The sequence below is a fragment of the Anomaloglossus baeobatrachus genome, chromosome 7 (genome assembly GCF_048569485.1).
Source record: "Anomaloglossus baeobatrachus isolate aAnoBae1 chromosome 7, aAnoBae1.hap1, whole genome shotgun sequence".
Classification (NCBI taxonomy): Eukaryota; Metazoa; Chordata; class Amphibia; order Anura; family Aromobatidae; genus Anomaloglossus; species Anomaloglossus baeobatrachus.
Window position 1 is genome coordinate 259,360,662 of NC_134359.1, and position 27,280 is coordinate 259,387,941.

The 27,280-nt window shown below is 45.9% G+C and overlaps 1 protein-coding gene across 1 annotated transcript in view; it reads left to right on the forward strand.

The window, feature by feature from the left end:
- LOC142245401 (cytochrome P450 2K1-like) overlaps positions 1–27,280 on the forward strand; it is a 70,814-nt gene that overhangs the window by 21,251 nt on the left and 22,283 nt on the right. Inside the window, exons 3-5 of the mRNA XM_075318073.1 lie at positions 2,666–2,815; positions 18,383–18,543; positions 23,523–23,696. Coding sequence (XP_075174188.1) covers positions 2,666–2,815; positions 18,383–18,543; positions 23,523–23,696 — 485 coding nt within the window. The remainder of the gene's footprint in view (positions 1–2,665; positions 2,816–18,382; positions 18,544–23,522; positions 23,697–27,280) is intronic.

A 27,280-nucleotide genomic window follows, 5' to 3' on the forward strand; every position in this document is an offset into this window, starting at 1 on the left:
AATTTCTGAAAACTTGACTAAAACTCAATCCTTCGTGGATAAGTCCGCTCATCTCTAATTATTATGTGAGACCGATTTGGGGTCAATTTACACGCATATCGTTATTCATTGGTATTATTTATAATTCCAATTTTTAAGTCACAGAATTCAGCTTCTTTGATTGCTAAAGAATGCACTTGTTAGATTGTTTAGATGACAGTACTATTTTCTATTCAGTGTAATCAATTAACTAATGTTTACCAAAGTTTAAAGAAGCACTCGCATTAATTAATTTCATTAACACTAGAAGTCCCAGGAAATTCGAGCTCCATAGGGTTCCAATGGTAAAAATGTCAAATGACCCCTCTCGGGAACTTCTAGTGTTAAATGTGCGTGTACTCACCTACCACTGCTTTCTCCGGGATCCAACGCTGTTCTGCTCCTCTTCATAGTGACATCACCCCTTTGCAGACTCTCCAAGTCACTCTGTGATCTTTGTATGACCCAGAAGTGGCTTTTTCTATGTAAGTCTATGGAACGTCATAATAAGGCACCATAGACTTACAATGTAAAAATGACTTTGGACTCACACATAGAGTGAGACTCTGAAGAGTGGTGACGTCACTGAGAAGAGGAACAGAATGGCTCGATATTAGTGTAGCATGTGTCCACCTTTACAAAATGTGTCCACCTCTATAAAATGAAACAAACAAAGTAAATAAACAGTAAAAATGCATAGGACCTCAGTCAGTTGGAAAATTACCCCAGCCAGTCGCGTGCCGCCAGCGCGACATAACGAGGTCGTTGGTCCGTGGATTTTTGGAATGGTGTTTAAAAAAAAGGGATGGGAAACGAGACTTACTCATGTTCCACGTGCTTTGTCGGAACGAACAAACGTTGCGACCGATAATTCAACGCTATATAGAACCCGGCATATTGATCAGATCAGACGAATGGGCCATTATCAGAACATTTCCACATGGCAAGGTTTCAATTACATGCACGAAACGGTGAATCATCAACAAAATTTCATTGACCCTATCATGGGCGCAAACACGCAAAGGATCGAGTGCCACTGGGGTCACATTAAAACCAAAATATTGCGAAAAATGAAAGGTACATCGCCAAATTTATTGCCGGTCATTTGGCTGAATATTGGTGGAAAAAGATACACAATGAAGCACCATTCAATGCCATCGTAGATGAAATAGCTGCGCAATTTCCACTGATATAATCGCAATTTCTGGTAATTTTCCGACTGACTGAGGTCCTATGTATTTTTACTGTTTATTTACTTTGTTTGTTTGTTTGACACAAATAAATCAACTTACTGAGGTCCTACACATTTTGTTTGTTTCATTTGGTAGAGGTGGACACATGCCGAATGGCTCTGGATCCCTGAGAAACAGGTGGTAGGTGGGTATTTTAATACACTCACACTACATTACATGTATGTATACATATGTGCCGCCCTCGTGCCAGCAGCCTGCTGCTGCTCGGATCTGCACTTTTTGTGGGTGGCTCGAGGGTCTCCGGACCCGGGGGTCCTGCGTAAACTCCAAATGAATGGGGAAGGATTTGGGGACGTATATGTACGGGCCAATCCGTATTAAGTTTGTGACGCCACCTACGGTGTGTGGTGAGGTTGGACACCACCGCTGCTATTACGAGGCACCCGGGGGAGATGTTGTGCAGCAAGTTGTTAACCCCTCCGTGGGCAGGGATAGTGGCCCCGGGACTCGGTGGCTCTGGTGCAGGGAGAAGGGCAACCGCAAAGGGTGCTGGTGTACTCACTGTTAAGAAAACACACAAGTCTCTGGTAAACCAAGGTGATGGTGGTCAGTGCCCGCAGGCAGCTGCACTCTGGTCCCCCACCCGGCTGGTGGTTTCTGTCTTTCTCCTGCACTGTTTTAGTAAGGTGGACTGCCTTTGTGTGAAACTTCAGGAGTCCGCTCCCGGCTGGATGTGGCCTAAGGAGCCGTGCCCGCAGATGCTGGCCCGTGGGATCTATGGGCCTGGCGGTGACCTTCTATCCCGAATCGGTGGGCTGTTGTCTTCTATGAGGGACTTTGGCTGGGACAGGACCTCTAGTCCTGGCCTCAATCAGTTAATTAACCAGTTCCAGTCACTACTGGCCTGGCTTCAGGGTCCGAGTACCCCCCCTGTGTGCTCCGGTTCCCGAGTCGGTTCCCTGGGTCGGTACCGGCGGGCTACAACCCTGTCCACCTCGGTTCCACCAAGCCGTCTTCCCGGCTCCTGCAGATGGAGACCACCGTCTGACTCCTAGCCAGAGTTACCAAGACTCCTACCCTGGTACCATTCAATTTGGATTCGCTCTCCTCTGCTGGAGCTGCACACATCTCCAGCCCACACACCTCTCCAACTTGAACTCCACAGACTGTCTAGACTAGACTCAACTCGACTGCTCACTTTCCCACCCTGGGCTGCCTAGACCCCTGGGTGGGCGTGCACCAACCACCTGGTCACGCCCACTGGTGTGTCTATCTTTCCCTAAGGGGGGGTGACTAGGGTTTTGTGTTCGGCTGCTGTTACCTAGTGAGGGAACGGTGTTCTGCAGGGGCCTACATGTGACTACCTGGCCCGGCCAGGGCGTCACACATACAATTAATGAAAAAATAATATTAATTGGAGTCCTTCTTTAATGTTTCCTTTCTCATATATTCAGGTATAATATTTAATAATGGAGAATCATGGAAATCTATGAGGAGGTTCACACTATCAACACTTCGAGACTTTGGAATGGGGAAGAAAAGTGTGGAAACCAGAATTCAAGATGAAGTAATTGCTCTTCTAGAAAGTTTCAAATCTCACAATGGTAAGATATATCATTCACACTTATTACATAGTTACATACCTTGAAAAAAGACCTCGGTCCGTCCAGTTCAACCTTCCTCCACCAATTATATATTTTGTTACTAAATCAATAATCGACAATGTTGTGTGTACTGAGGAAATCATCCAGCCATTTTTTAAAGGTTGCTATACTGTCTGCCATTATTACCTCTTGTGTTAGGGCATTCCACAGTCTGACTGCTCTAACTGTAAAGAACCCTTTCCTATTTAGCTACCGGAATCTCTTTTTTCTTCCATTCACAGTAAATACCCCCTGGTCCTTAGTATTGTCTTTGGAAGGAATAAGTCATGTGCCAGTCCTTTATATTGACCACACATGTACAGTTAGGTCCAGAAATATTTGGACAGTGACACAATTTTCGCGAGTTGGGCTCTGCATGCCACCACATTGGATTTGAAATGAAACCGCTACAACAGAATTCAAGTGCAGATTGTAACGTTTAATTTGAAGGTTTGAACAAAAATATCTGATAGAAATTGTAGGAATTGTACACATTTCTTTACAAACACTCCACATTTTAGGAGGTCAAAAGTAGAGATGAGCGAACCGGTCGCGGTTCGGCTCGAGGTTGGTTCGCCGAACGGACCTCCCGTTCGAGTTCGGTTCGTCGAACGTTCGACGAACCGAACTCGAACTGCATAGGAAACAATGGCAGGCAATCACAAACACAGAAAAACACCTAGAAAACACCCTCAAAGGTGTCCAAAAGGTCACAAACAACTCACAACACATGGGAAAGTGACAAGGACATATACTCATGCGAAAACAAAAGAGCTGGACAAGGAAAAAGAGGAGGACACACAGATATATGAGTATATGCAAGGAAACATCGATTCCATTATTGTGCAACTTGAGCCCTGCTCATTCTTGGCTTCCAATCTTGATAAATTGCCTGAGCTCGCCACGTACGTCTTGGGGATCTTGTCGTGTCCTGCAGCCAGCGTTCTCTCGGAACCTGTCTTCAGTGCTGCTGTGGGTCTGCTGGCAGATAAGCACACGTGTCTGTCCACTGACAATGTGGACATGGCTCTCAGAGGACTTTTCTTCCCCTGGGTCAGCCAGGGGACGGGAAAGGCACGCGTATTTTTGAGAGTGCTTCATGCAAAGCATCTTTTTCTTTTTCAAAAGGGGGCTCAACCGATGCCAGTCAAGTGGGGTGTGTGTGGCCCAGTGAGTGGCAACGAGGGAGACTGTGGTTGGAGTCCCCTTGCTGTGTTTCTAAAAGAACCAAGATGAACAAGTCATGGCTCTCAGAGGACTTTTCTTCCCCGGGGTCAGCCAGGGGACGGGAAAGGCACGCGTATTTTTGAGAGTGCTTCATGCAAAGCATCTTTTTCTTTTTCAAAAGGGGGCTCAACCGATGCCAGTCAAGTGGGGTGTGTGTGGCCCAGTGAGTGGCAACGAGGGAGACTGTGGTTGGAGTCCCCTCGCTGTGTTTCTAAAAGAACCAAGATGAACAAGTCATGGCTCTCAGAGGACTTTTCTTCCCCGGGGTCAGCCAGGGGACGGGAAAGGCACGCGTATTTTTGAGAGTGCTTCATGCAAAGCATCTTTTTCTTTTTCAAAAGGGGGCTCAACCGATGCCAGTCAAGTGGGGTGTGTGTGGCCCAGTGAGTGGCAACGAGGGAGACTGTGGTTGGAGTCCCCTCGCTGTGTTTCTAAAAGAACCAAGATGAACAAGTCATGGCTCTCAGAGGACTTTTCTTCCCCGGGGTCAGCCAGGGGACGGGAAAGGCACGCGTATTTTTGAGAGTGCTTCATGCAAAGCATCTTTTTCTTTTTCAAAAGGGGGCTCAACCGATGCCAGTCAAGTGGGGTGTGTGTGGCCCAGTGAGTGGCAACGAGGGAGACTGTGGTTGGAGTCCCCTCGCTGTGTTTCTAAAAGAACCAAGATGAACAAGTCATGGCTCTCAGAGGACTTTTCTTCCCCGGGGTCAGCCAGGGGACGGGAAAGGCACGCGTATTTTTGAGAGTGCTTCATGCAAAGCATCTTTTTCTTTTTCAAAAGGGGGCTCAACCGATGCCAGTCAAGTGGGGTGTGTGTGGCCCAGTGAGTGGCAACGAGGGAGACTGTGGTTGGAGTCCCCTCGCTGTGTTTCTAAAAGAACCAAGATGAACAAGTCATGGCTCTCAGAGGACTTTTCTTCCCCGGGGTCAGCCAGGGGACGGGAAAGGCACGCGTATTTTTGAGAGTGCTTCATGCAAAGCATCTTTTTCTTTTTCAAAAGGGGGCTCAACCGATGCCAGTCAAGTGGGGTGTGTGTGGCCCAGTGAGTGGCAACGAGGGAGACTGTGGTTGGAGTCCCCTCGCTGTGTTTCTAAAAGAACCAAGATGAACAAGTCATGGCTCTCAGAGGACTTTTCTTCCCCGGGGTCAGCCAGGGGACGGGAAAGGCACGCGTATTTTTGAGAGTGCTTCATGCAAAGCATCTTTTTCTTTTTCAAAAGGGGGCTCAACCGATGCCAGTCAAGTGGGGTGTGTGTGGCCCAGTGAGTGGCAACGAGGGAGACTGTGGTTGGAGTCCCCTCGCTGTGTTTCTAAAAGAACCAAGATGAACAAGTCATGGCTCTCAGAGGACTTTTCTTCCCCGGGGTCAGCCAGGGGACGGGAAAGGCACGCGTATTTTTGAGAGTGCTTCATGCAAAGCATCTTTTTCTTTTTCAAAAGGGGGCTCAACCGATGCCAGTCAAGTGGGGTGTGTGTGGCCCAGTGAGTGGCAACGAGGGAGACTGTGGTTGGAGTCCCCTCGCTGTGTTATACATGCTTTTAGAAGGGCATGACATGGCTTGGAGGTTGACTTTCATAAAATGCAAACTGTTGGCTACCAAAATGCTGCCTTTCCAACAACTGTGGTTATAGGCAATGAGGAACATACTGATGAAGATGAGACGCAGATACCCGATTGGGATGACAACTTAAATATTCGGTCAGGGCAAGAAGAAACTCGGTCTGAGGGGGAGGGGAGTGCAAACACAACAATTGATGATGAAGTTCTAGATCCCACCTACTGTCAACCCACAGTCAGACACTCGAGGAGGTCAATAGAGGCGGTGGAGGAGGATGCAACTGACGTCGAAGTAACCTGGCGCCTTCCTGGACACAGTCGGAGCACTGGTAGCACGTCTACAACTGCATCCTCAGCCACCACTCTGCCTCTGAGCATTATTCGGGGTGGATCAACAGGTCGCATGGCCTCTAAGCCTTGCCTAGCCTGGTCCTTTTTTGACATAAAAAAAGATCGGCCAAATTATGTGATCTGTAACATTTGCCATGGTTATCTTAGTAGAGGTCAAAACCTCAGCAGTTTGACAACTTCTTCCATGAATCGTCACATGAATAAATATCATATGGCCTGGTGGGAAGCTCACCGTGCTGCAATGCGGCCTAGTGGAGCCAACCATCCACCGCCTGCCCCTTCCAGGGCATCCGCGCGCTCGTCATCTTCTAGGACTGTGGGGACAGCTGTCACACCTGTATTTCCACCCACAACTTCCACCACTGTAACCGCAACAGGCAGTTTGCTTGGTAGGTCGTCAGTTGGTTTGGAAGGGGAAACAAGTGAGTGTGTACAGCTCTCTCAGACATCGATAGCACCAACTTTGGATGAAGGCAACATCATGTCTCCGCCTGCACTTTCCTCCCAAAGCTGCATTTTTCCAGGGACACCCTACTCAACACCGTCTACACACAGCAGCCAGATCTCTGTCCCTCAGATGTGGTCAAATAAAAGGCCACTTCCTTCGACCCATGACAAAGCGAAGAGGTTGACTCTATCCCTCTGTAAGCTGTTGGCTACAGAAATGCTGCCTTTCCGCCTAGTGGACACACAGGATTTTAGAGACCTTATATCTGTCGCTGTGCCCCAGTACCAGATGCCTAGTCGCCACTACTTCTCTAAGAAAGGTGTGCCCGCGCTACACCAGCATGTCGCACACAATATCACCGCTTCCTTGAGAAACTCTGTGTGTGAACGGGTGAATTTCACCACCGATACTTGGACCAGTAAGCATGGACAGGGACGTTACATGTCGCTGACTGGGCACTGGGTAACTATGGTGATAGATGGTGAAGGGTCTGCTGCACAAGTCTTGCCGTCCCCACGACTTGTGTGTCAATCCTCTGTCTGTCCAAGTTCCGCCACTGCTTCTGCATCCTCCACCTCATCTGGGTCCTCCACCTCCGCCCCAAGCCTGCCTGGTCAGGCCACCAGCGTTCTCACTGCGCAGAAGGAATGACGCACCCCTCATTACTATGCTGGCAGCAGAGCGCAACGGCATCAGGCGGTCTTTAGCTTGACATGTCTTGGGAATAAGAGTCACACAGCTGAGGAGTTGTGGTCAGCTCTGCGGTCCGAGTTTAATAAATGGTTGTCTCCACTCAACCTGCAGCCTGGTAAGGCCGTGTGCGACAATGCTGCAAACCTGGGTGCGGCCCTTCGCCTGGGCAAGGTGACACACGTGCCTTGTATGGCTCACGTGTTGAACCTTGTTGTCCAGCAATTTTTAACACACTATCCCGGCCTAGATGGCCTTCTGACCAGGGCACGGAAACTGTCTGCAGTGCTCACTTCCGCCGTTCAACCGCCGCAGCTGAGCGACTTGCATCGCTCCAGAAGTCTTTCGGCCTGCCGGTTCATCGCCTGAAATGCGATGTGGCGACACGCTGGAATTCAACTCTCCACATGTTACAGCGACTGTGGCAGCACCGCAGAGCCCTGGTGCAATACGTCATGACGTATAGCCTGGGCCAACGAGATGCAGAGGTGGGGCAGATCACCCTGATGGAGTGATCTCAGATCAAGGACCTATGCACCCTTCTGCACAGTTTCGACATGGCGACGAATATGTTTAGCGCTGACAATGCCATTATCAGCATGACGATTACAGTCATTTACATGCTGGAGCACACGCTAAACACTATTCGGAGTCAGGGGGTGGGACAACAGGAAGGGGAGGAACTACAGGAGGATTCATATGCGCAAGACACAACAACATCACCAAGGTCCAGACGTTCATCATCACCAACGCGGCAGGCATGGGACCATGGGGGACAGGGATCAACAAGGGCGCATGGTAGCAGGCGAGATGTTGAGGAAGGTGCAGGAGGACATGAAGATATGGAGGACGAACTGTCCATGGACATGGAAGACTCAGCAGATGAGGGGGACCTTGGTCAAATTTAAGTTGAAAGAGGTTGGGGGGAGATGACAGAGGAAGAAAGAACGGTTAGCACCTCTATGCCACAAACACAGCGTGGACTTGGTCCGCATGGCTGCGCAAGACACATGAGTGCCTTCTTGTTGCACTACCTCCAACATGACCCTCGTATTGTCAAAATTAGAAGTGATGATGACTACTGGCTTGCCACACTATTAGATCCCCGGGACAAGTCCAAATTTTGCGACATAATTCCACCCATAGAAAGGGACGCACGTATGCAGGAGTATCAGCAGAAGCTGTTACTCGATCTTAGCTCGGCTTTTCCACCAAACAACCGTGCAGGTGAAGGGAGTGATTCTCCCAGTTGTAACTTGACAAACATGGGACGGCCTCGTCATCTTCAACAGTCTACCCGTACCAGTAGGACCGTATCTGGTGCTGGTAACAGCAATTTTATGGAATCTTTTCATAATTTTTTTAGACCCTCCTTTGCAAGGCCACCAGAGACATCAAGTGTGTCACATAGTCAACGGATGGAGAGGATGATACAGGAGTATCTCCAAATGAACATCGATGCAATGACTTTGCAAATGGAGCCTTGCTCCTTTTGTGCTTCAAATCTAGAAAAATGTCAAGAGCTCTCCAGTTACGCCTTGAAGATTTTGTCGTGTCCAGCTGCCAGCGTTGTCTCTGAACGTGTCTTCAGTGCTGCTGGGTGTGTGCTGACAGATAAGCGCACGCGTCTGTCCAGTGACAATGTGGACAGACTGACGTTCATCAAAATGAACAAGTCATGGATCCAGAAGGAATTTACTACCCCTGTGTCATCCTGGGGAGAGTAAATGCTTGTGGATTTGGAATGTGCTTGATGCAAATCAAAACATCCTGTTTGCAACTAGGGCACAAGTCCTGCCACTGATGGGGTGTCTGTGTGCCCAATTTGGGGAAAAAAGGTAGACTCCGCTTGGAGTAACCCTTGCTTGCTGTGTTTTTTAAAAATGATACAAGATGAACAGATCTGAAGGCAAGATGAAGGCAACATCATGTCTCCGCCTGCACTTTTCTCACAAACCTGCATTTTTCCAGGGACACCCTACTCAACACCGTCTACAGACAGCAGCCAGATCTCTGTCCCTCAGATGTGGTCAAATAAAAGGCCACTTACTGCGACCCATGACAACGCTAAGTGGTTGACTCTATCCCTCTGTAAGCTGTTGGCTACCGAAATGCTGCCTTTACGCGTAGTGGACACACAGGATTTTACAGACCTTATGTCTGTCGCTGTGCCCCAGTACCAGATGCCCAATCACCACTGCTTCTCCAAGAAAAGCATGCCCGCGCTACACCAGCATGTCGCACACAACATCACCACTTCCTTGAGAAAATCTGTGTGCGACAGGGTGCATTTCAACACAGATACTTGGACCAGTAAGCATAGACAGGGTCATTACATGTCACTGACTGGGCACTGGCAAACTATGGTGAGAGATGGAGAAGGGTCTGCTGTACAAGTCTTGCCGTCCCCACGAGTTGTTTCAATCCTTGTTCTGTATGTAGAAGTTAATACACTGCTTCTGCCTCTTCAACCTCGTGTGGGTCCTCTACCTTGGCGCAAACCCTGTGTGGTCAGGCCACCCTTCCTTGCAACTGCGCACAAGGACTACCACACACCTCCTTACTATGCTGGCAGCAGAGCTCAATGCCATCAGGCGGTCAAAGTTTTACTTTGAAATGTATGGGAAATGTGAGTCACACCGCTATTACAGAGAATAGTAGTCAGGCAGGGTCAAAACATTAATTGAGGAACAGGAACAGAATGGGACGGCCAGGAAAGAATCAGAAAACAAGCAGAGGTGAAATGCGTATCGGCCAACAAGGTACATAAACAGCAAGCAGGAAAAGTAGTCAGGTAACAAGCACACAAAATCATAAAACTGAACTGGGGGTAAAATTAACCAGAGGTTCATAGCTATGTCTGGCAGTGGTCTGCAGACAGGATGGGCATAAAAAAGGGTGTGGTGTCTTCCCATTGGTTGTAGCTGAATGATGGTATTTCATCTGTGAGATACCCACCAGCTACATTCAGCCAGAGATTCTGCATCTGTCAAGGTAATGCAGCCCAGTGGGTGAGCATAACCTGCGTCCACCTGCGCCGCTGGCATCGACTACTCTCCCATCATCAGCACTATTCATGAAAGGAACACGTTGTCACCTGGCGACCGGAGTACAAATTGACGGAGCGGACTCCGTTGGTGACTTAACAGCCGTGTGCGGCAATGATGCAAACCTGGCTGCGGGCCATCCTCAGGGCAATGTGACACACGTGCCTTTTAGGGCTCACGTGTTGAACCGAATTCGCCAGCAATTTTTAAAACACCATCACGGCCTACATGGCCTTGTGCAGTGGGCACGCTCGCCATGTGCTCACTTCCATCGTGCGCACACAGCAGCTCAACAACTTTCATCACTCCGGAAGTCTTAGGGTCTGGCAGTTAAACGCCGTAAATGCGATGTTTCGACACGCAGGAATTTGAATCTGCACATGTTGCAGCGTGTGTGGCAGCACCGCAGAGCCCTGCTGAAATACGGTAAGACATATAGCCTGGGATAACTTGATCCAGAGGTGGTGCAGATCACGCTGCTGGAGTGGTGTCAGATCAAGGACCTATGCACCCTGCTACACAGTTTTGAAATGTCGACGAAGATGTTTAGCACTGGCAATGCCATTCTCAGCGTGACAATTCTGGTCATCTACATGATGGAGCACACTGTAATTATTATTCGGAGTCAGGTGTTGGGACAAGAGGAAGGGGAGGAAGTACAGGAGGAGTCATATGCGGAAGGGATAACAAGATCTACGAGGTCCAGATGGTCAGCGGCACCTATGCGGCAGTCATGGTGAGGGAGAGGGATTAACAAGGGCGCATAGTATCAGCAAAAAGTGTTGATGAAAGTGCAGGAGCCCATGAAGAAATGGAGGACGAACTGGCGATGGGCATGGAAGACTCAGCAGATGAGTGAGAGCTTGCTCACATTTCGGTTGTGCGAGGTTGGGGGGAGAGGGCAGAGGAAGGATGCACGATTCTCACCTCTCTGCCACCAACACACCAAGGACTTGGTCCTCCTGGATGCACAAGACACATGAGCGCCTTCTTGCTGCACTACCTACATGACCCTCGGATTGTATGAATTTGAACTAATCCTGAATACTGGGTTGCCACACTGTTAGATCCCCGGTACAAGACAAAATTTGGCGAACTAATTCCTGCCATAGAAATAGACGCACGTATACAGGAGTATCTGCAGAATGTGGTACGCAATCTTAGATCTACTTGTCCACTAAACACCAGTGCTGCACAGAGTGAATCTCAACGCTTTGTCATGGATAGGAGGAAATGGTCTTTTACTTGTCCACATCGGAGGGACCGAGGGATGGCTGCTGTGCTGAGATGGCGTTGAGTACGGTGTCCCTGCACAGTTGCACTTTTGGTCATATCCCAAAATGAGTTGAAAAAGGACAGATGCTGTTGGAAAGGGGAACAGGTGTGTTGGAAAGGGGAAAAAAGTTTTGGTCCGTGGATTTGGTGGTTAAGCAACTGTAACATTTGCTGAAGAAACAACATCTGTTACAGTGGGACTGGCAGATTTGGATAAAGTGGTATATAATCTGTGACCGCTATATAACGAAAATTAATAAGAAAAGAAAGAGAAAGGTATATATCCCCATCAGCAGTCAGTGTCCACCGTGCTCCCAGTTGGAAAAGGAGAGGTTGGCAACTTGAAGGTTTGGTGGAGGATACAGAGCTGTGTGGCTATGAAACTAATAGTAGCCTGAACCGAGTTAGACGCCATTCGGATCTGGAGACTGTGAGCCCTGTTAGCGTCACAGGGTCCACATGCCCACCCAGCCCAGGAACTCCCTGTTAACAACACAGGGGCCATTGAGTACGCTGACCGTGTGCGTAGGGGCCACACCTGTGGACAGCAGGCGCATCAGCAGCAGCAGGCCTGTTAATGCCACTGGGCTGCACAAGCAGGACTGTTAGGACAGGAGCTGGTCTTAACCGTTCTGCGTTACCAACTGTGGTGGTGGCCTGCATCCACCACCCGATCCCTGCCTACCTCTGGCCTAAAGCCGCAATGGGTTCAACACATGGAGGTGTGCTCTTTCGGAGCATAATAGAAGACTGCGCACCTCCTGGTTGGCTCCAGCCCCTTTTATAACCTGGGTCCGCCCCAAACCAGGGTGAACCACAATGCACCTCCTGGAGACAAAAGTAGAGTGACACGTCATGAGTGGCATAACTAGCGTCCTATTTGGAAACGCAACTTCAATGATGACCTCATGGCTGCCATGACCCAAACACCTCACCAGTCATCGTCTGAGCATCAATAATGCGGTGACAAGTCATAGGTGTGGGCCTCTGCAAGCCATTTGGGAGGACACCTGATGCCCTGTGGTCTATATGGGACCCCCACATCAGGGCCAGGGCCAAAGAGTTCATTACCGGACCTAGTCTCTGATGCAGGAAGTGCCTGAGCATGCTCAGTATCATGAAATACAGTCTCTGAAAAAAGACTATCAGCTTTAGCATGGTGTCTATGCCCAAAACAGGACTTATACCCGGCACGGAATGCAAGCACCTGTGCAAAGAGGCTTTTCACACTTAGTGTGGGAGCATGCGCTGTATCCCGAAATGAAAACTTAGCGTCAGGAATGGCACAGTCAGGCTGAGCATACTCACTAGGCGAAACACTGTAATTATGCTGCAGCTGGGGTACATCGGCACACGCATGCGCACTAGCTGCCTCTCCACACTTAGACGTGGAGGGGAAATTTGTCTTGGAGATGCTGTCTATGAACAGAAGGAAAAGCTAAAGGAAGCCTGACTTTCTATCCCTCCGAATTATGAAATGCAGCAATGAATTCCATGAGTTTGCTATAACATTAGCGTAGCAAAATGTGCATGAGGGTGTGATGTAGAGGTGCTAGAAATAGCTTGTCACCAGTGGGGCACTAATGGAATACAACAGCCAGTTCTATGATGCCACAAAATGGCAGTATTTTGTGCTATCATTATAGCTTATTAAAAACAGAGCACGAGGTTGTCATGCAGAGGTGCTGCACATAGATTTGCAGTAGTGTGAATAGACAAAAGTACAATAGCCACGTTTAGGATACAACTAGGTACAGTGAGTGTTTGCTAGTATAATGGCTGAGTTTAAAAAAGTTTGAGTGTGCAATGCAGGCAGACGTGCTGCAAATATCGTTCCAATACTGTGAATTGACAAAAGTACAATAGCCACGTTTAGGATACAACTAGGTACAGTGAGTGTTTGCTAGTATAATGGCTGAGTTTAAAAAAGTTTGAGTGTGCAATGCAGGCAGATGTCCTGCAAATAACGTTCCAATACTGTGAATTGACAAAAGTACAATAGCCACGTTTAGGATACAACTAGGTACAGTGAGTGTTTGCTAGTATAATGGCTGAGTTTAAAAAAGTTTGAGTGTGCAATGCAGGCAGACGTGCTGCAAATAACGTTCCAATACTGTGAATTGACAAAAGTACAATAGCCACGTTTAGGATACAACTAGGTACAGTGAGTGTTTGCTAGTATAATGGCTGAGTTTAAAAAAGTTTGAGTGTGCAATGCAGGCAGATGTCCTGCAAATAACGTTCCAATACTGTGAATTAACAAAAGTACAATAGCCACGTTTAGGATACAACTAGGTACAGTGAGTGTTTGCTAGTATAATGGCTGAGTTTAAAAAAGTTTGAGTGTGCAATGCAGGCAGACGTGCTGCAAATATCGTTCCAATACTGTGAATTGACAAAAGTACAATAGCCACGTTTAGGATACAACTAGGTACACTGAGTGTTTGCTAGTATAATGGCTGAGTTTAAAAAAGTTTGAGTGTGCAATGCAGGCAGATGTCCTGCAAATAACGTTCTAATACTGTGAATTGACAAAAGTACAATAGCCACGTTTAGGATACAACTAGGTACAGTGAGTGTTTGCTAGTATAATGGCTTAGTTATAATGAGTTGGAGTGTGCAACGCAGGCAGATGCGCTCTGCAAATGTCTTGGCACTAGTGGGACTATAGCAAAGTCCAATAGCCACGTATAGGATGCCACTAGGTACACTGAGTGTTTGCTAGTAAAATTGCTTAGTTTAAAAAACTTGGAGTGTGCAATGCAGGCAGATGTGCTCTGCTAATGTCTTTGCACTAGTGGGACTATAGCAAAGTCCAATAGCCACGTTTAGGATGCCACTAGGTACACTGAGTGTTTGCTAATAAAATTGCTTAGTTTAAAAAAGTTGTAGTGTGCAATGCAGGCAGACGTGCTCTGCAAATGTCTTTGCACTAGTGGGACTATAGCAAAGTCCAATAGCCACGTATAGGATGCCACTAGGTACACTGAATGTTTGCTAGTATAATGGCTTACTTAGAATGAGTTGGAGTGTGCAGAGGACAAGAGGGTACAGTGGCAGGATTGTGGTGCTCTGGGTAGAGGAATGGAAGCCTGCCTTTCTATTCCCTCCTAATGGTGAAATGCAGGGAGGAAATCCCTGACCTGGGCTACACAGACGCTGTTGCTGTTTGCAGGACCTGTCACCTATGGCTCTCTGACCCTGCCGCTTTGAGCCCTTAAAAGGACTGCTAGAATGTGCTCTCCCTAAGCTGTCTAACGCTGTGTATGCAGCGCATACAGCTGTATCGGCGATAGGACAAAGGACGGAACTGCGACAGTGATGTCTGACACCAAAGACGCAGAAGGCAGATAATGGCGTTCGTGAAGAAAATGTCCGGTTTTATAATGCAGGGACATGTGACATGCAGATCCTATCACACATGCCGTTGCTTCTCTGGCTCAAAGTCCACTTAGGTGTGTGTGTGTCTGTGATTGGCTGACATGCTGGCCCGCCCCACAAGACGCGCGCGCTTAGGGAAGGAAGACAAGAAAAAAAAAAAAAAAAATGGCGATCGCCATTATAGAAACAGCAGTGATCTGAAGGCGCTGTTCACGCACACTATACACTGAAATGTGATAATAGTTTGATTCACAGAGTGACTTACACTATTACAGCAGAAACCAAGCTAGGATTTTGCTGTTTTTTGGCTGCTAGAACCGTTCTCGAACGTTTCTAGAACTATCGAGCTTTTGCAAAAAGCTCGAGTTCTAGTTCGATCTAGAACATGCCCCAAAATCACTCGAGCCGCGAACTGGAGAACCACGAACCACGAACCGCGCTCAACTCTAGTCAAAAGTAATTGGACAAATAAACCAAACCCAAACAAAATATTTTTATTTTCAATATTTTGTTGCGAATCCTTTGGAGGCAATCACTGCCTTAAGTCTGGAACCCATGGACATCACCAAACGCTGGGTTTCCTCCTTCTTAATGCTTTGCCAGGCCTTTACAGCCGCAGCCTTCAGGTCTTGCTTGTTTGTGGGTCTTTCCGTCTTAAGTCTGGATTTGAGCAAGTGAAATGCATGCTCAATTGGGTTAAGATCTGGTGATTGACTTGGCCATTGCAGAATGTTCCCCTTTTTTGCACTCATGAGCTCCTGGGTAGCTTTGGCTGTATGCTTGGGGTCATTGTCCATCTGTACTATGAAGCGCCGTCCGATCAACTTTGCGGCATTTGGCTGAATCTGGGCTGAAAGTATATCCCGGTACACTTCAGAATTCATCCGGCTACTCTTGTCTGCTGTTATGTCATCAATAAACACAAGTGACCCAGTGCCATTGAAAGCCATGCATGCCCATGCCATCACGTTGCCTCCACCATGTTTTACAGAGGATGTGGTGTGCCTTGGATCATGTGCCGTTCCCTTTCTTCCCCAAACTTTTTTCTTCCCATCATTCTGGTACAGGTTGATCTTTGTCTCATCTGTCCATAGAATACTTTTCCAGAACTGAGCCGGCTTCATGAGGTGTTTTTCAGCAAATTTAACTCTGGCCTGTCTATTTTTGGAATTGATGAATGGTTTGCATCTAGATGTGAACCCTTTGTATTTACTTTCATGGAGTCTTCTCTTTACTGTTGACTTAGAGACCGATACACCTACTTCACTGAGAGTGTTCTGGACTTCAGTTGATGTTGTGAACGGGTTCTTCTTCACCAAAGAAAGTATGCGGCGATCATCCACCACTGTTGTCATCCGTGGACGCCCAGGCCTTTTTGAGTTCCCAAGCTCACCAGTCAATTCCTTTTTTCTCAGAATGTACCCGACTGTTGATTTTGCTACTCCAAGCATGTCTGCTATCTCTCTGATGGATTTTTTCTTTTTTTTCAGCCTCAGGATGTTCTGCTTCACCTCAATTGAGAGTTCCTTAGACCGCATGTTGTCTGGTCACAGCAACAGCTTCCAAATGCAAAACCATACACCTGTAATCAACCCCAGACCTTTTAACTACTTCATTGATTACAGGTTAACGAGGGAGACGCCTTCAGAGTTAATTGCAGCCCTTAGAGTCCCTTGTCCAATTACTTTTGGTCCCTTGAAAAAGAGGAGGCTATGCATTACAGAGCTATGATTCCTAAACCCTTTCTCCGATTTGGATGTGAAAACTCTCATATTGCAGCTGGGAGTGTGCACTTTCAGCCCATATTATATATATAATTGTATTTCTGAACATGTTTTTGTAAACAGCTAAAATAACAAAACTTGTGTCACTGTCCAAATATTTCTGGACCTAACTGTATTTATACATATAAATGAGATCTCCTCTGAGACGTCTTTTTTCTAAGCTAATCAAATTTAACCTTTACCAACCTCTCATCATACGGGCGGCTTCCATTCCTTGTAATAATCTAGTTCTCTGCTTTGAACTGACTCTAACTTCTGAATATCTTTCTTAAAATGTGGAGCACAAAACTAGATCCCATATTCCAGATGTGGCCTTACAAGTGATTTATAGAGGGGTAACAATACGTTGGGATCGCGGGATCTAATCTCTCTTTTTATACACCCTAGAATCTTGTTTGCTTTAGCAGCTGCTGCCTGACATTGAGTGCTGCTGCTCAGCTTATTTGTAATAAGAATCCCCAAGTCCTTCTCCTGTTCTGTAGGCCCGAGTTTACATCCATTTAATGTATACGCAGCTATAGGATTACTCTGTCCTAGATGCATTACTTTACTTTTATCACATTAAATCTCATTTGCCAAGTGTCTTCCCATTCCAACGCTCTCATAGCTTTTATATAACCCCTTCATTTTACAAACCCCCTTTTACATATTGTGGCATTTCCACTACGTATTTGAGGATACGGCCACAAAGAGTAACATTTTTGCTGTAAATTTACATGACATTTTGCTGCACATAGAAAACATCTTCAGCATCTAAACAAATTATTAGGATTTCAATTGCCAACCCGGCCAAGCGTTTTTGCTCCCACTATGTGTAAGGCCCCCTTCACACATCAGTGTATTAAACACATGTATGTGACAGTCCGTGGTGCAGGTCCGTATGTCCGTCCGTGTGTCCCTGTGTGTGTTCTCTGTGTGCTGTTCTTGTGCTATCCGTATGACATCCGGATAGCACGCGGACAACATGAACTTGTTGTTTACCTGTTTCCGGCACTGCTGTTGCTTCTGGGTTCGAAGTTAGTATGTGAATATTCATGAGGCATAATGAGCCGGACCCGGAAGCAACAGTGCTATCCATGTGACATCCGGATAGCACACGGACGGCATGAACTTGTATACTTACCTGTCTTCGGCGCTGCTGTTGCTTCCAGGTCCTAAGTCAGTGCAGTGAATATTCATGAGGCATAATGAGAGGGCCCGGAAGCACCAGCAATATCCATGTGATATCTGGATAGCATATGGACAACATGAACTTGTATATTTACCTGTCTCCGGCGCTGTTGTTGCTTCCGGGTCTGAAGTCAGTGCAGTGAATATTCATGAGGTATAATGAGCCGGACCCGGAAGCAACAGCAGCGCAGGAGGCAGGTACAGTAAGTATAAAAATCCATTTAATTTCAGTGTCTTTCGGTACATATGTGTGTGTGACATCCGTGCTGCCAGACAAAAAAAAACCTGACATGTCGGACATGCGTGTGCATCACATGGACACACGTGTGCATCACACGGACACAAGTCCATGTCAAAATACGGACATATGAGCAAACCCATTGATTTTAATGGGTCTTCGTGTGTCCGTGTCTTCGTTATGTGTAAACGGACACTACATGTACCGGAAACACGGACTTGTGAAGGAGGCCTACGGTTGATTGAGTGACCCAATGTTATCTACTGAACAGTTTTAACCTTTAATATTACGTAACTTTTTAATTTTATATATATTTTTGTGTCCATATTTTTACTTTGTCTATTTTTTTTTCTTTTAGGCAAACCATTCAATGTTCACATACTTACAAGCAGTGCAGTTTCCAATGTGATCTGCTCTATTATCTTTGGAAAAAGGTTTGAGTATGATGACCCAATGTTTGAAAAATTAATCAGAATGTTAGATGAAAATGCCAAACTGGTCGGCACACCCAAAGTGATGGTAAGAAACCTTCAGATCCTATATCTAACTTTTTTAGTGACGTCTCAGAATAGTTTCAGGGTCACCTTTAGGATTGATGGTACTGGGAGCTCAGTTAAATGGACCAAAACTCACTCCAGTCACTTCAATTACTTCGGTTTTATCCTGAGAAAGATCACATCAGGTGTTTGATCTTAATGTATTTTTTTGGGGGCAACTTTTTTATATATATTGCAATTTGTATTTAAAATCTAATATATAAAGCTGAATGTGTGTGTGTGTGTGTGTGTGTGTGTGTGTTTGTGTGTGTGTGTGTTTAGTCCGGGATTGGCATCTGCACCGTCGCAGCTACAGCCACAAAATTTTGTTTGCACACTCACACTTCTGGACCCCGAGAGCATCATAGGCTATGTTTTGAGGCGAAATTGTAACCCTGTGCTTTACAGTTATTCACCAAAAAACCTGACTCCATTAAGGCGAATGGAGCTGGGAGCCACAGTACAGCCAGAACTTCAGAAGAATGCGCAGCTACGCCCTTAAATGGAATGTTGGCGTGTCACAATGCAGCCAGGGAAAGAGACAGACACAGACAGGGAAAGAGGCAGATACAGACAGAGTAAGAAACAGACATATACAGGGTAAGAGACAGACACAAAGAGACAGACACAGACAAAGAGACAGACTGACAGGGAAAGAGACAGACAGGGAAAGAGAGGGAAAGAGAGAGACAGGTTAAGAGACAGACATAGACAGGTAAAGAGACAGACACAGAAAAAGAGACAGAGAAAGACACAGGGAAACAGACAGACAGGGAAAGAGAGGGAAAGAGACAGACAGGGTAAGAGACCGACAAAGACAGGTAAAGAGACAGACAAAGAGACAGACACAGGGAAAGAGACAGACAGGGAAAGAGAGGAAAAAAGACAGAGAGGGAAAGAGAGGGAAAGAGACAGACAGGGAAAGAGAGGGAAAGAGACAGACAGGGAAAGAGAGGGAAAGAGACAGACAGTGAAAGAGACAGACAGGGAAAGTGATAGATAGACAGACAGGGAAAGAGATAGAAAGACAGACAGGGAAAGAGATTGAGACAGACGGAGAAAGAGACAGAGACAGTCAGAGACAGACAGGGAAAGAGACAGACAGACAAAGAGATAGAGACAGAGAGATATATACAGAGGGGGAGACAGACATTATAATTACATTTCTATCTATTTGTTTTGTGTTTTTTGTCTGCAGAATACATTTTTGTTAATACATTCTATTTTGTTAACAGCAGTTATTAACCCGGGCGAAGCCGGGTAGTACAGCTAGTAAAAAATAGAACTACAATTTTCACACTGGCACACTGTTGTGTCAGGAAACAACACATGTACATAGTCACAATAATCGGATCCATTGTATTGAAGCATCTAATGAGCAGATGCAAAGGTCAATCTGAAAGGACGGTAACCAAGGTCGCCTATTTTGATTGGTAGATCCTGTTATCAGTTACGTATACAGGTGTCATCTGTCATTGTAATCCTGCCTCTGAGGATAAGGAGCCTGATGCAAACTCTTCTTGAAAGTCTAAAAAAGCTCCAGTGGCCAGTGTGAAAATTGTAAAATTACTAATGATTACTGTTTTCTTTTTTTTTACTAATGATTACTATTATTTCATTTAAATAAAGATCTTGATAGAAAATAAAAAAATACATGCAACACAAAAACCTCACTTAAACAGTAGGTCATTGTATGATGATAGCTTCCTTTTAAGTGAATTATTTTTAGCTAAAAAAAATAGACATCGCTGAAGCAGTTTTCTTTCTTGAAAAATGAGACCCTTTTTCTAATCCTAAATAATACCTTTAATTGATCGCTTGCTTTCTGTGAAGTGACCCTTCTTTGATAAAGAGGTTGGTACCATAATGTTCTTCAGCGCTATTCACAGATTACCAGTACTCTTATCAGTGCCGTACTGGCAATGGCGGCAGATCACATGGCCGTGCCCGTGAGTCGGGGGGTGTGCATGATAATATATGGAGGACTATGGGGGTGTATTTTTCTATATGTAGAACTAGGAGGGTTGCATTATTCTATATGAATGACTATGGGGTGTGCATTTTACTATTTGAAGGACTATGGGGTGCATTATATTATATAGAGGACTATGGGGTGCATTACACTTTATTGAAGACTATGGGGTATGCATTGCACTATACAGTGGTGGCCAAAAGTATTGGCACCCCTGCAATTCTGTCAGATAATACTCTAAGTTTCTTCCTGAAAATGATTGCAATCACAAATTCTTTGGTATTATCTTAATTTATTTTGCTTGCAATGAAAAAACACATAAGAGAATGAAACAAAAATAAATCATTGATCCTTTCATACAAAACTCCAAAAATGGGCCAGAAAAAAGTATTGGCACCCTTTAGCCTAATACTTGGTTGTACAACCTTTAGCCAAAATAACTGCGAACAACCGCTTCCGGTAACCATCAATGAGTTTCTTACAATGCTCTGCTGGAATTTTAGACCATTCTTCTTTGGCAAACTGCTCCAGGTCCCTGAGATTTGAAGGGTGCCTTCTCCAAACTGCCATTTTGAGATCTCTCCACAGGTGTTCTATGGGATTCAGGTCTGGACTCATTGCTGGCCACTTTAGTAGTCTCCAGTGCTTTCTCTCAAAACATTTTCTAGTGCTTTTTGAAGTGTGTTTTGGGTCATTGTCCTGCTCGAAGACCCATGACCTCTGAGGGAGACCCAGCTTTCTCACACTGGGCCCTACATTATGCTGCAAAATTTGTTGGTAGTCTTCAGACTTCATAATGCCATGCACAATGTCAAGCAGTCCAGTGCCAGAGGCAGCAAAGCAACCCCAAAACATCAGGGAACCTCCACCATGTTTGACTGTAGGGACCGTGTTCTTTTCTTTGAATGCCTCTTTTTTTTCCTGTAAACTCTATGTTGATGGCTTTTCCCAAAAAGCTCTAATTTTGTCTCATCTGACCAGAGAACATTCTTCCAAAACGTTTTAGGCTTTCTCAGGTAAGTTTTGGCAAACTCCAGCCTGGCTTTTTTATGACTCGGAGTAAGAAATGGGATCTTCCTGGGTATCCTACCATACAGTCCCTTTTCATTCAGACGCCGACGGATAGTACGGGTTGACACTGTTGTACCCTCGGACTGCAGGGCAGCTTGAACTTGTTTCGATCTTAGTCGATTTTCTTTATCCACCATCTGCACAATCTTGCGTTGAAATCTCTCGTCAATTTTTCTTTTCCTTCCACATCTAGGGAGGTTAGCCACAGTGCCATGGGCTTTACACTTCTTGATGACACTGCGCACCGTAGACACAGGAACTTTCAGGTCTTTGGAGATGGACTTGTAGCCTTGAGATTGCTCATGCTTCCTCACAATTTGGATTCTTAAGTCCTCAGACAGTTCTTTGGTCTTCTTTCTTTTCTCCATGCTCAATGTGGTACATACAAGGACACAGGACAGAGGTTGAGTCAACTTTAATCCATGTCAACTGGCTGCAAGTGTGATTTAGTTATTGCCAACACCTGTTAGGTGCCACAGGTAAGTTACAGGTGCTGTTAATTACACAAATTAGAGAAGCATCAGATGATTTTTCAAACAGTGCCAATACTTTTGTCCACCCCCTTTTTTATGTTTGGTGTGGAATTATATCCATTTTGGCTTTATGACAATTTTTTTTTTCATTGAAGACAAATTAAATGAAGATAATAATACCAAAGAATTTGTGATTGCAATCATTTTCAGAAAGAAACTGAGTATTCTCTGACAGAATTGCAGGGTTCCCAATACTTTTGGCCAGCACTGTATGAAGGACTACAGGGTGCAATATACTATATGAAGGACTATGGGGTGTGTGCCTTATACTATATAAAGGACGATGGAGTGTGCATTATACTATATGAAGGACTATGGCGTGTGTATTATACTATATGAAGGACTATGGGGTCCATGGAGGACTATCGGGTGTGCGTTATACTATATGAAGGACTATGGGGCGCATTACATTATATGGAGGACTATGGGGTGCATTATATTATATGGAGGTCTGTGGAGGGTGCATTATATTATATAGAGCTCTATGGGATGTGCATTATTTCATATGGAGGGCTATGGGGGCCCATTATACTATATGGAAGGCTATGTGGAGGCTATTTAGAGTGCTATGAGGGAGCCTTTATGCTTTATGAAGGGCTACTTGAGGGCCAATATACTGTATGCAAGCAATTATGCAGTGTAAGGGTTTGTGTGCGATCCATAATACTGTTCGGAGGCCTGCGTGACGGCCTTTATACTATTTGGAGGGCTAGTGGTGGCCCAATTAGAACTTTTGCTATGGGGCCCTAAGCTTTCTATGTATTCCCCTGAGTCTTATCGGTTCTTGTCCCCAGCGAGGGTCACAATCTAAAGCTGTTTCTCACCCACATACACACTACGACTATATCCAAATGCTTGTTAGACAATTGGAAGAAAGTGGAGAAGTGTTTGTTTTCTTGTGGATAGAACACGTATCTAATAAAGACTATGGCCTTTTTCACATGCCCAAAGTCATGTCCGAATTTGAACCATTTTGTGGATAAACCTCATCCATTTTGGTGAATTTGAGCATTGTCCGATTTTCAGTGACTAATCCTTGTAGAAGTTTAGACCTCACTCAGATTTTTTTCTCACATGAATGAGTGGTAAAAAAAAACATCTTCTCAGACCAAAATCACATAAAAATTGGATCCACTGAAGAAAATTGTGTAGAAAAAATACTGAATGGCGCTGAATTTAGAGATTACACGTGACTGGATTCTCACCTAGGCTTCTAGTCATGAAGGATGGAGTGCTGACCACTGACTGACCAAGCTCCTCTGAATACGCACTGTATACACTTATTGAATTGATATATACAGTTATTGAATTGATATATACAGTTATTGAATTGATCTGTACTTTTTGTTAAAAGAATATCTAAAGAGAAACTGTTGATTTCCACAGCTGTTTAATTATTATCCCTTCCTTGGAGCACTTCTTGGGCTACATAAGAAAGCAGTGGAGAACATACAAGGTTTAAAGGATTTTATTTCAAAATGTTCTCTGAATCGACGAAGGGAGTTCGATGCAAATGACATCACAGGATATATCGACGCCTATCTTCTGAAGCAGAAACAGGTCTGTGGTTTTCTATAATGGTGCATGTGTTACCCTAATATTCCTTTAGGAGATCAAAAGGGTGTAATATTACTAATGTAGCACCCCTGAGCCACTCAGGGCACTACTGGGAACTGCATCCTCACCGGGATGCAGGGCCTACCCCCAGGGACCTGGAACACCAGTGCCAGTGACATCAGCACACACTAAATTCCCAGTTTCCACTACACACCAGGGGTAATTGGCTAGTTAGACACCCAAAGGGATGGCCACGTAGAGGGCGCAGCCAGTCCAGGGGACTAGACAGCCTGGTGGGAGGGGACAGCGAGCAGTCAAGAGTAGAGAGTCAAGCAGTAGAGACGTGCCCAGAGCTGGGTCGTGTAACGGTGACCCGGGGGCACAGGAGAGTGGTCTCCAGGGTAGGTACACCCAAGTACCGCTGGGACCAGAGCACCGACGAGGCACAGGGCCCTAGGTCAGGCGCCCGTTTCATACGGCCTGGCAAATACCTGCACAGTGAGGGGACCTTCATGGACCTCAATGACCCACAAATCCGTGGGCATCAGCAGTAAAGCGAGGATCAGGGTTCGGGACCACGGACTAGCCCTACAGGGTACACACTGCCCACCGTACAGACGAGGAGACTGCCAAAGGACAGTCGGGACCCCCAAATCTGCTTCAAGCTACGGGACCCAACCACACTGAGGGTGCCAGGGACAGAGCAACCAAGTCATCAAACTGGCACTGGAAATACAGGGACCTGAACCAGCCGTCCAAGGGCCCAACCGAGAGTAAAGAACTGTTAAACTGCAACCCCTGGTGTGGTGGCCTCCCTTATTTGGCGAAAGTCTCCATCATACATCTCCCGGGCTCAGCCCTACCTGCGGAGAGCCTACCACCACAGCTGACATTACCACCAGCCCTAGAGATAACCACCAACCCAGCAGCGGTGGTTCCACCATCTTCACCGCAAACCGCAGGTGGCGTCACACCAATGACTTTAATCTCCCCTGTAAATACTCCCCATGAAAAAGCACCCAGGGTCACGGAACCGGGCAACGGCCAGCAAACACCCGTGACACAGCATCCCCCGTAAATATACAGCCTGGAACCGAGTACCCCATAACCCTGGGCAACACACTAATACTTGAATCAAAATATAGAATCCTGTACACACTATAGTCAATAGACATAAAAGTTTGCAAGAAAAATCGTATTTATTGTGGCACATTCAAAGAGAACTTTAAACTGACGTTTCAGCAGAAATGCTTTCATCAAAGTTATCTGCGTATACAAAAACTTTTATAAAATTATATAATTATGACAATGAGAATCTCTCTCATGCAAATATAAAGAGAAAACATGTGTATGACAATAATTATCAATAATTCCAAATTTCAAAATAAATGTATAAATGTATATAATAAACAAAATATAAGAAGAATAATGCAGGACAGATATATACCTAAAAATGTAAATCACCATATAAATGCAATAAATCACAGCTGTGAGGGAGTTTCTGAGTGAGAAAACATCTTTCAATGAAGATAAGATTGAATTTTGCATGGACCTTCTCAATATGGTTTTATGCAAAAATTTCTTTTGTTTGGGGACCAATTTTATTTTCAAAAACAGGGTACAGCTATGGGGTCCAATGTGGCCCCTCCATATGCCAATATAGTTATGGCCTCCTTTGAAAAAGAATTTATAAATACTCATGTATTGTTTACACATGTTGTGGTGTACAAACGTTATATAGATGACATCTTTTTAATCTGGCAAGGTGACAGTATGTCATTACATCAATTTTTTCAGGATATTAATACTTGTTTACCTGGCTTAACTTTTACACTACACTTTGATCAGTCTTCTATTAATCTTTTAGATACACAAGTTTCCATTCTTGAGGGTGGTCTTATTGATATAGATTTATACACTAAACCTACAGACCATAAGTCTGTCAAAATAGGTGATCTGTGTCACGTCGTTTATTTTCATAATGTCGGTGCGTCCGCAGGTACGATGTTGTTTGTCGTTCCTGCAGCTCCACACATCGCTGTGTGTGAACCCGCAGGAGCGACAAACATCTCCTTACCTGCGCCCGGCATCCACCGGCAATACGGAAGGGAGAAGGTGGGTGGGATGTTTACATCCCGCTCATGTCCGCCCCTCCGCTTCTATTGGCCGCCTGCCGTGTGATGTCGCTATGGCGCTGCACGACCCGCCCCTTTAGGAAGGAGGCGGGTCGCCGGCCAGAGCGACATCGCAGGGCAGGTAAGTGCATGTGAAGATGCCGTAGCGATAATGTTCGCTGCGGCAGCTATCACCAGATATCGCATGTGTGACGGGGGCGGGTACTATCCCGCTCGGCATCGCTAGCATCGGCTAGCGATGTCGCAGCGTGCAAAGTACCCCTAACAATTGTGAACCCCAAAAATGTAAATACACTAAAATCAAATAAAACTAGTAACAAGTAAAACTCAATTGTGCGTTTGCACTCTTTGGGCTTAACACTAGAACTACTGAGGTAGTCATTTTGACTACTTCGCACTATGTAGTTCTAGTAGGTGTCACGAGTCCAGTAGTTCTAGTGTTAATGACTCCACCCAAAAGATCCACATTGTCTCTGGCTGGACAGTTCTCTTGTCCTGAACCCTTGTCTAACCGGAGGGGGCACCACAACAGTAAAATGAAAAAGGGTAGATTCATTAAAGAGAATCTGTCAACAGGTTTTTGCTATGTAATCTGAAGACAGCATGCTGCAAGAGTCAACACAGAGAATTCAGGCATGCCAGTCTTGTCACAGTCCGATCTGTTATTTATTTGCTATGTTTGTTTAAGCAAGAGAAACCTTATAATTGCTGGGACTACAAAGTCACGCACATAACAGTTCTTGCTGTGATTGGCACCTCACTGTCAATGTACAATCTCTATAGAGAGCCTGGTGTGGGTGGGGACAGCTCTCTCAGCTCTACTACATGGCTAAACCTAAAAATTCTGTTTGTGTCAGAATGGCTGCAGCCAGTAATCTAAAGGCCGCTTTACACGCTGCGATATCGTGACCGATATTGCTAGCGTGGGTACCCGCCCCCATCGATTGTGCGACACGGGCAAATCGCTGCCCGTGGCACACAACATTGCATGGACCCATCACACTACTTACCTGCCCTGCGACGTCGCTGTGACCGGCGAACCGCATCCTTTCTAAGGGGGCAGTTCGTTCTGCGTCACAGCAACGTTACAGCAGCGTCACTGAACCGCCGCCCAATAGAAGCGGAGGGGTGGAGATGAGCGGGACGAACATCCCGCCCACCTCCTTCCTTCCGCATTGCAGGCGGGATGCAGGTAAGGAGAGTTTCCTCGTTCCTGCGGTGTCACACAGAGCGATGTGTGCTGCCGCAGGAACGACGAACTACATCGTTACTGCAGCAGCAACGATATTCGAGAATGGACCCCCATGTCACCGATGAGCGATTTTGCATGTTTTTGCGACGATGCAAAATCGCTCATAGGTGTCACACGCAACGGCATCGCTAAAGCGACCGGATGTGCGTCACAAATTCCTTGACCCCAACAAGATCGCTTGAGCGATGTCACAGCGTGTA